The sequence below is a fragment of the Carassius auratus genome, chromosome 31, assembly GCF_003368295.1.
Source record: "Carassius auratus strain Wakin chromosome 31, ASM336829v1, whole genome shotgun sequence".
In the NCBI taxonomy this organism is placed as follows: Eukaryota; Metazoa; Chordata; class Actinopteri; order Cypriniformes; family Cyprinidae; genus Carassius; species Carassius auratus.
The window spans coordinates 4,545,369-4,553,730 of record NC_039273.1 but is presented as its reverse complement, the minus strand read 5'-3'; the positions used below and the strand labels follow the sequence as shown (position 1 = coordinate 4,553,730).

Genomic DNA, 8,362 nt, shown 5'->3' with positions numbered 1-8,362 from the left:
ATGTTCTGGACTGTGCAGTGTAGTTAATTTGCTGTTTGTATGTGTATGTGTATGTTAGCTGATGGGGGAGTAAGAAGCACAAGAATGTGATGTGATTTGTGTGCATTTTTCTGCAAGTTAAAGTTTGTGTAAATGTGTGTTCTTATGTGTTTGACAGTAATGCCAATTCAGGTCCCACAGGCTGATATGATGGAAACAGGCCGAAACATATGTGATGTGTGCATTATACAAGTGTGTGTGTGTATTATACAAGTGTGTGTGTGTATTCCTGTGCATTAAATAGTGTGCCAATGTTCAGAATAGAAAATAGCTTTCTACTCTATAGAGTATACAACCTATTAAAAGTAAAAAAACAAAAATGCTTTGTTACACAATAACTGTATCAAACAGTAGTGTCAAATTACATAATATATGTATGTTCAGTTCAGTGAGTGACTTTTAATTAAAAATTAATTAAAAATTAATAAATAAATAAAATAAACATTATTTTGCATTTGTAATCCAATTATACACTACCATTCAAAGTTTGGGTTCAGTAAGATTTGGGTAAAAAAAAATAATGCAGCAATGGTGAGCAAAAGAGAAATATTATTTTTCAAAAAGTGAGCTAATTGTGGGATACAATATTCTACACAATAATGTGTGTCCATTAGATGGTATAATCCTACTAGATATTTCACCTGTCTCTATAAATATGATCTCTTATGTATGAACTCATTAATACAATTTATTAGTCAATAACTGGTTCATCCCTCTCAATGCCAGGATGAAATTCGACACAGAATGTCGTTCCATTGCACTTTTCTATGTATAAAGTTGCAAATGTCAACATTTTGAGCTTGTCTTCCAAGTATTCTATGACCATTAGCATACTATATGTACTCTAGTATGCTACTCCAAACATAGATTAAGTGTCTGTGTAACTGCATACGTCTATAAGTGAGAGTAACTGTTAATATGTGAATGTGTGTGAGTGTCTCACACCTTGGAGATGTTGGTCTGTTTGCTTACTGAGCTCCTGTCGTCCTTTACTCAGTGCTGTATGCCCTGCAGAGCTCCTGCCGTGGGGTACTGCTCTGACACCCCAAAACAAAGAGACAGACAGAAAGCGAGAGAGACGCAAACAGAAAGGAGAACCCAGTCTAAGGTTCATAAAGCCAAGCCAGATGTGAAAGGTAAGGTGTGTGTGTGCGTGTGTGTGTGTGAGCATGTGCGTCTCTCTGATGGCAGTCGTGGGTCTCAAGTTACTCAGGAGGAATAAGATTACTGAAAGAGAGAGAGCTTAAACAGAAGAAAAGGGTGTGCAGAAATCTGATTGTAACGTAGGCAGAGAAGAGGAGCAAGACTAGAGAGGGACAGAGGCACAAAGAGGAGCCATACTCATCCTGGATCACAACGCTCACAGAAGGACCGTCCTGCCACAGAGGTTTTCCCTGGTGGGTATTTCATTGAGCGTTTGTCCGTGTTTGGTTTTATGAATGTGCTTAAGCATGTAATGTTGGACGCTTGGATTCTGTTTTTTAGAGAAGATATAAGTAAGAGTGTGGATCAAATTTAATGGATATGAATGGAGCTGTTACAGAAGTTTAGAAAGCTAGACTGTTATGTGTTCTCTCTGGCAAGCCACATTGTTTTATACAATATGTGCTGTGAAATTTGATTATTTATACTTTAGCTGTATTTAGCTTTAAGAATTTAGGATTGAGATGAAGATTAGAAATAGTTTGTTGTTTGATGTGATGTTGAATTTTGGAATGAATGATGGTTCAAAAGTTTTTGACTAGTATATATGGGTAAGTAAGTCTCTTTAAATTATTGTATTAGTACATTTTAATCTCTTTTTGAAATATTATAATCAATATATTGGCAAGTTCAATTTCTTCAAATATTTAAAGGGATACTGACCCTTTAATAAGATATTGCCTGATTGGTAAAAGCACAGTTCTAAAATAAACATTTTAAATTTAAAGAGATAATTGCCCAAAAATAAAAATTCTTTCATTATTTATTCACTTTCATGTCTTTGCAACTTGCATGACTTGTTCTTCTGTGGAACATAAAATAAGATATTTTGAAGAATGTTTTGGAGACCATTGACTTCAAATTTATGGACCCAAAACTAACAGATATTTCTCAAAATGTTTTCTTTGGATTTCCACAAAGGAAAGAAAGCTATACAGGTTTGGAATGACATGAGAGGGAGTAAATGAGCGTTTTCATTTTTGGGTGTGCTGCTTTAAATCATCTGACTTGTAAACTAAGACATCTATAGCATATTGTCTCCTAATATTTCTGTGATGCAAGCCAGTGGATGCAAACAATCTAACAAATAAAGTATGTAATGTGCCTTTACACATGCACCTGCCCTAGGGTACTTGATACAAAACAATGACTTTGTACCTGTGATGCATGTGGGGACACTTTCCCGCACATTGGTGATCAATCTTCTAGACACATGCGAGCACACACACACACACACACACGCAGCTGAAGGATATAGATGTCATCTCTGTCTGTGGTGCATTTACATAACTTCAGCATCTTCCCCAGACAAAGCACTACAGGATAAGGACAGAAGTTTCTGTCACTTGTAACTTTTGTCCATCCTGCCATCTCTATATAACATATATATATATCAATGTCAAAAATGTCAAAGTCAATGCAAGCTTACTGTCATTAAACAGGTAAAGATGTTAGTTTCCTTTTCTTTCACTAGGATGTTGCAGTTACAGTTGAATAATGTAGGAAATAAATATAAAGAAGCACAATAAATAATAAATAAAAAAAAGGTGCAGAGTGCATGGGATGCAGGTAACAAAGGCAGCACAAAAATATTACAATTGTGTAGCTTAACTCTTTCTGAGAAGAGTATACTTAAAATAGAGGCATTTTTATTTTTATTTTTTATCAAATATATGTAAAGGGATAGTTCACAAAAACCAAAATCATTTAATCACCCTCAGGTTGGCCAAAACCCTTTATTCTTTCTTCTGTGGGACACAAAATAATATATTTTGAAGAAAGTTCAGTTCTAAAACACATTTTTTCTAAAAAAAAAAAAAAAAAAAAAAAAAAAAATTGAGTTCCACAGAAGGAAGAAATGCATACAAGTTTGGAAGAACATGAGTATGATAAATTATTTTTGGGTGAACCAACCCTTTAAGTTAGATGCAGATTTTGAGTCATACTGTATGTGGCCACTACAGCTGGGTGAATATCAATTTAAGCAGTTTAATACTTTTATTCATCCTTGAGCACTGGTCAATTTTTCCTTAAAAATTAAACACCAGCACTGCAAACATGCACTTAGCATATAATGAGGCCATTTTGCCAATGCTTTAAAAAATGTGGCCACATGAAACCCACCCATCCAACAATACTCGTCTGACAATGGAAAAGATAGGCCCTGCTGTATACTAATAGGGTCAATGGAATATAACGCGGACGAAGGTGAGAGGTGTGCGTTACCTTCCAGTGTAACCACACAAGCTGTCATGGAGCCAGAAGCTTTTCTTTTTGGCGGCTGCGGGTTTTATGGTGTCAAGTGGTAGGGGTAGCTGTTTAAATGATCTGTTCAGGTTATGGTTACCTGTCTCCATTAAACTCACTGGAAAATAGAACGCTGTAGATAAGAAGCCCAGACTGGACCTTTGACCTGCACCACTGACCATGAGAGGAACAGCACTGGAGTTGGTTTAGGAATAAAGTGGGTTGAATGTGTATATTAAAATAATATTCTAGGTTATACATCTTAAACTGTCACAGATGCTGTTGATTAATACAGAAACTAACAACGAACCTCAAACTAAATAAAAGTCTTTTAATATATCGTACCATAGGGCACTTACAATATTTATCTTCACCAATTGGTATAAATAACTGAAATTAAACTGTAACACATTGATTATAAAAAACAATCATAACCATTATAAAAAAAAAAATTAAAAAAACATTTGCACAGACATGCCTAATGAACTATTTGGCTTCAATAATCAATTGCTTCTCCACTAGAGCATAATGTACAGGAGAGAATGAGAACGTAATTAAAATAGAAATTAATGGAGCTTTGCAATATAATATTTTCTTATAAGTATAGCACAAGATTAGTGTAATTACTTACCATTATTATCTGCTAAAATGAGTTTAACTTATTTTAAACCTGGAATATAAAGTCTGAGGTCTTAATCTTTTAATAATTGACTTTTAATATTTGACAGCGCAAGTACAGCTCTATTGCTGTTAATGGTTGTTTTACGATGGCTAAGAAGTTAATTACAATTTTTGCTACAAGAAGCCATAAGGGAGAAATGATAATAAAGTTCTCAGCTCTCAAGCACATTTGGCAGTGGATAGAGAGCACAGGAAAACACGTTCAGTTTGAATGTAATATTTATGCTTTATTATCAACATTCAAGGAGAGACTAAATATTTTAGTTATAATGTATATCCTTACAGGATATTGGCAATGCCAAGCTTGTATAGCTTAGAAATTGCCAGTAAAGTATCACAAATGTTGTTAAAGTATTATTCACTGAAAATTAAGACATGAGTTCATGTGAAAAGCAGAGATGACTGATTCATTTGGTAGAGGTGCTGGATTCATTCTCATATCCGTTGAGTTGTTCATTTGGGTTAACTATTTTAAGTGAATTGGTTGATTTGTTAACGCATCAGACATATCTGATGACTGTTAAATTCACAGTCAAATTTCAGTGCGTTCCTTATACAAAGCTATCATACAGAATCACAAGACTTGGAATATAGCACATCTTTCATTGTATTTTAATACGTTTTAAAACACTTGAAAAGAAGATCCTACAGTATTGAAACAATAAAAAGGTGAATAACTACTCTTCATTTTTGATTGAACTAATGCCTAACCTATAATGTCCGTGCTTCATTTTGAATGGTCTGCAGCTATGGGCATCATGTTAGCCAAGATTTTATTGTTCGAGTAAAATAATTGAGCCTAAAAATAAAATCTCTGTTCCTTTTTCATTGTCTTGTTGTAGAGTTTATATTACTTTAGATTGCTTTAATTGTTTCCTTTCCTGACTAAGGTGCAACCTTACCTTCCATGAAGTAACAACTGTTTTGTTCCCTTTGTCTTTATCTGCAGATCAGGTGACAGTATCTTGGGATTCGGCTCACTGCTGCAGAACCATCCTGAATCTTCTCTAATCTCTTCGCACTTTGTGGTGCAAAGTGGGCTGGCTGGCCTGTGCTTTTTGATGCCTGTCTGTCATTTCATCTGCGGTTAGGAGCCTGAGCTCAGCCCCTGGGAGGGGAAGGAGGCCATGGAGGTTCCTCTAGTCAACTTTGAGAACCTGGATGACATCGGAATCAATCTGGAAGACCCGAGTGACTCGGGATATCCAACCTCATCCACCTCAGATGCCCAGGAACCAAACCATGGGAGCCATGGCATAAACTCAATCCCACACTCACCTCAGAGAGTAAGACAGCCGAGGCGCTCACTGGCCTCTCCACCAACACTCAGCAAAAAAAAAAGAACATCAAGCTGCAACAGCCTGATTTCCAACTGGAAGGTTCTGATGAGCAGCGAGGGCAGTCCCAATGAGGCTCTGCTAGGAAAAGTAACCAAGGATTGTTTCGAGGACTATTTCGCTGAAAAGGAGAAATTCTACGAGGGTGAACAAAAAGTAGTTATCAATGTCTCAGGGATGATGTATGAGACAACACTTAAAACTTTGAATCAGTTTCCAGAAACCTTGCTGGGAGACCCCATGAGAAGGATTGACTTTTTTGACCCCATGAAGAATGAGTATTTCTTTGATCGCAACCGCCCGAGCTTCGATGGAATCTTGTATTTCTATCAGTCCGGAGGTAAGGTTCGGAGGCCAGCAAATGTGCCATTGGATGTGTTTGCTGATGAGATAGTGTTCTATCGACTAGGGCATGATGCCATGGAACAGTTCAAGGAAAATGAAGGTTACATCAAAGACCCTGAGCCTCAGCTCCCAACCATTGAGCTTCACCGTCAATTTTGGCTTCTCTTTGAGTACCCAGAGAGCTCCAGTGCTGCCAGGTCAGTGGCCTTAGTGTCTGTTCTTGTCATCACTATATCTATTTGCATCTTCTGCCTGGAGACGCTCCCTGAATTCCGTGATGATCGCGAATTTATGCCTGCTTTTGTCAACTTAACCCATGATGCCAATGGAACGCTTCTATCCCCTACTCCTCGTCCAAAGGCCCTGCTCTCTGCCTTTACTGACCCCTTCTTTGTGGTGGAGACCATCTGTATCATTTGGTTCTGTTTTGAGCTTATAGTACGTTTCATAGTGTGCCCCAGCAAGAGCGAGTTTTTTAGCAATATTATGAATGTCATTGACATTGTGTCCATTATGCCCTACTTCATAACTGTCATAACAGAACTGATGGCCGCCCACGACAAAGACCCCATCGCCAACCAGAACATGTCTCTGGCTACACTGCGTGTCATCCGATTAGTGCGTGTCTTCAGGGTTTTCAAGTTGTCCCGGCATTCTAAGGGCCTCCAGATTCTAGGCCAAACCCTGAAGGCCAGTATGAGGGAGCTGGGCTTGCTTATTTTCTTCCTTTTCATTGGCATCATCCTCTTCTCCAGTGCCATTTTCTTTGCTGAGGTTGACGAACCTGATACTCAGTTTGTGAGCATCCCGGAAGGATTCTGGTGGGCTGTGGTCACAATGACGACGGTTGGCTATGGTGACATGTGCCCTATCACATTGGGAGGAAAGATGGTTGGGATCCTCTGTGCCATCGCTGGTGTACTGACCATTGCACTTCCCGTTCCTGTCATCGTCTCCAACTTCAACTACTTCTACCATCGTGAAACGGAGCAGGCGGAGAAACAGGTGATTGAGGTTGCTGCTGAGGCTGCTGCAAATCAGAAGCGTATTTCTGAAGAGAAGTATGAAAGCAATTACTCGCTGGACAAGAGCAATGGGAATTGGCAGACAGGGAAAAACAGTGTTCCATAAGGATTGGTATATTTCTCATGACTGGCAATAATGACTGTACAACAATGCACTTAGAAACTCTCAGTTTTATGGTTTGACAACTGCTTTATTTAGAGTTCTACATATGTACCTAATGCTATGCATATACCAACAGTACCTTTGCAGACTGTGCTGTTTCAAAGGGAGACCTCAAACAGGACTATAAAACCTCAGTAGCACTGTTTACTAAAATGAAGCAGAATTTTGTAAGGAACATCCCTTTAAGGCTTTACAATAATACAACCTGAAATGCTCTGAACTGAAAAAGAGAATATGAAACACAGAAGAACACAAAACATTCTCAAGTCATCATTTGTGAGGCAAAGGGCTGCATTTAACTGAGGTCAAAACAAGCATTTAATTAATCGCAATTAAGTGCCTGTGTTGCCGAATCCCATAAAATAATGCAGAGGAATCATGAATATACACTCAAAGCATCCACCTTTTGCTGACGTTGTCATCTTTTAGAGTTTTGCACTGACATCACCTTTTGTCCCTGCTGCTTGTAAGAGAAATTGCTTATGCCAAACTGTTATCCATCATTCAATGTCACCGAATGTCTCCTCTAACAGCCTTGATATTTGTCACACGTAATCAGGACTGTTTGGAATTTAAAAACAGTATCCTACGCATGCAAGTATGTTATATTTGGATGACCCACCGTGCTTTGGCAGCATCTGCTTTCTGCTTGTCCCAAATTTCATCTGCTGTTTCTATTTTTGTCAACATACACACAGAATGAGATTCTAGAACTCTATCTTTAGGCTGAGATTTCCTTCTATGTTGAGTGAGTTCAAGGTTTGGTACACACCTCTGCTTGGCAATTTCAGTCAAATATATTAGTTTCACATCATATCTTGTCCCTTGTTTGAACAAATATATATGAAAGTATTGATGATAGCTAGTAGGATACACAGCACTTCTTTACCTATTGGCTTCACTGGCCTGCTATCATCCTTACTCATTATGCACATGAATATGTGGAATATGTTTGTTTGGAAAATGCACAAGAATTTATGCATGCACGTATATGAGCTAGCAATTCAAAATGTATACTTGTCGGTCAAACGGTGCACACACACACAAAAAAAAAGCTTTAATTTTGGTTGGTTTTGTTGTTGGAGACAACAAGTGTTATTTAGAAGCAGTTTTCCTTTTATCACACCAATTTATGCTGACTTGACAAGCCAATGAAGGCAGAGAACATGATCGCACCATGAACATACTGAATAGTGAAACCAATTTGCAATCAGTCAGTGCAAAAGATGGCAAAAATTGCATCAAATATATCATCTAATCCAGCCTAATGACTTATTTGTTAAGGTTTGAAACATCAGGACATTTCTTGTGGATTTATATTA

General features: G+C 37.8%; 1 protein-coding gene across 1 annotated transcript; it reads left to right on the top strand.

Moving 5' to 3' along the window:
- Positions 1-5,214: 5,214 nt before the first annotated feature.
- On the top strand, positions 5,215-7,862 carry LOC113051090 (potassium voltage-gated channel subfamily A member 10-like). Its single transcript, XM_026214702.1, has one exon. It carries the CDS (start codon positions 5,298-5,300, stop codon positions 6,981-6,983), a length of 1,686 nt encoding a protein of 561 aa, XP_026070487.1. The 5' UTR covers positions 5,215-5,297; the 3' UTR covers positions 6,984-7,862.
- Positions 7,863-8,362: the final 500 nt, after the last annotated feature.

What these genes read in the sequence shown, in the direction of transcription:
- LOC113051090 (XM_026214702.1), top strand. Translation starts at nt 5,298, where the DNA reads ATGGAGGTTCCTCTAGTCAACTTTGAGAACCTGGATGACATCGGAATC.